Source organism: Neomonachus schauinslandi, chromosome 15 (assembly GCF_002201575.2).
Source record: "Neomonachus schauinslandi chromosome 15, ASM220157v2, whole genome shotgun sequence".
Classification (NCBI taxonomy): Eukaryota; Metazoa; Chordata; class Mammalia; order Carnivora; family Phocidae; genus Neomonachus; species Neomonachus schauinslandi.
In genome coordinates this window covers 58,924,942-58,925,737 of record NC_058417.1, presented here as the reverse complement: position 1 = coordinate 58,925,737, position 796 = coordinate 58,924,942, and the positions used below count along the sequence as shown (strand labels likewise).

General features: G+C 74.4%; 1 protein-coding gene across 2 annotated transcripts in view; it reads right to left on the bottom strand.

The window, feature by feature from the left end:
* The window catches only part of ASPSCR1 (ASPSCR1 tether for SLC2A4, UBX domain containing), a 25,415-nt gene extending 25,142 nt beyond the window's left edge, over positions 1-273 (bottom strand). For both annotated transcript variants that reach the window (XM_021680901.2, XM_021680900.2), the window contains exon 1: positions 79-273. In XM_021680901.2, coding sequence (XP_021536576.1) covers positions 79-180 — 102 coding nt within the window. In that variant the 5' untranslated portion in view covers positions 181-273. The remainder of the gene's footprint in view (positions 1-78) is intronic.
* Between the last annotated feature and the right edge of the window lie 523 nt (positions 274-796).

Here is a 796-nt window from a genome sequence, read left to right as displayed (position 1 = left end):
CCAACCGCAGGCGCGGGCCCGCTACCGCGCCCCCGCCGCCGCTCGCCCGGCCGCCGCCCCGGCCCGCCGCCGCCGCACCTGCAGCAGCACGGTGCTCGGCGTCACCTTCACCGTGTGGCGCCGCCCGTTCGGGGCCAGCACCGACACCGCCGAGCCCCCACCGCCAGCCGGGGTCGCCATCTTCCGCTCACGTGACCCGCCGCCGCCAGCTCGGCGTCAAACCACTTTCTCGCTAACAGCCCGGACGCACAGCCACGCGGTGGCGGGGCGGGGCCTGGGGGGCGGAGTTAGCGCTCGTTTCCGGGCCCGCCCCGACATCCGGGGCCCGCCCCCGGCTCGGGCCCCGCCCCGACGCCTTCGCTGAACGCCAGCGCGCTCGTGGCACGCGTGGTCCGGCGCGGGCACCCCAACGGGCGCTGCGTGGCTGCGGGCCGCGAGCTCGCGTGGCCTGGGCTCCGGGCTCCCACCGGGCCACCATGCCTCGCCGGCCTGGGCCTCGCTTGCCCTTCGGCCGAGACAGCACCCACACAGCGTCTCCAACGCCCGCCCACCTGCCCCCTTCCTGCCCACTTACCCCAGGCCCCTGTGGTCGCCTCCGCCTGCGGCCCTGGGGGCTGGTGTGAAGGTCAGGGACCGGCTCAGGGTAAAGGTCAGCCACAGGCTCCAGACCACAGAGAGTGCATTCGCTGAAAGTCAGGCCTGCGTTCTGCACGCTGGGTGCTGGACTCGCTGTAACCAGCTGCTGTACCGTGAGCCAGAACTTGTCCCCGACTCCAGCTCCCCGCAGTGGGAGTCT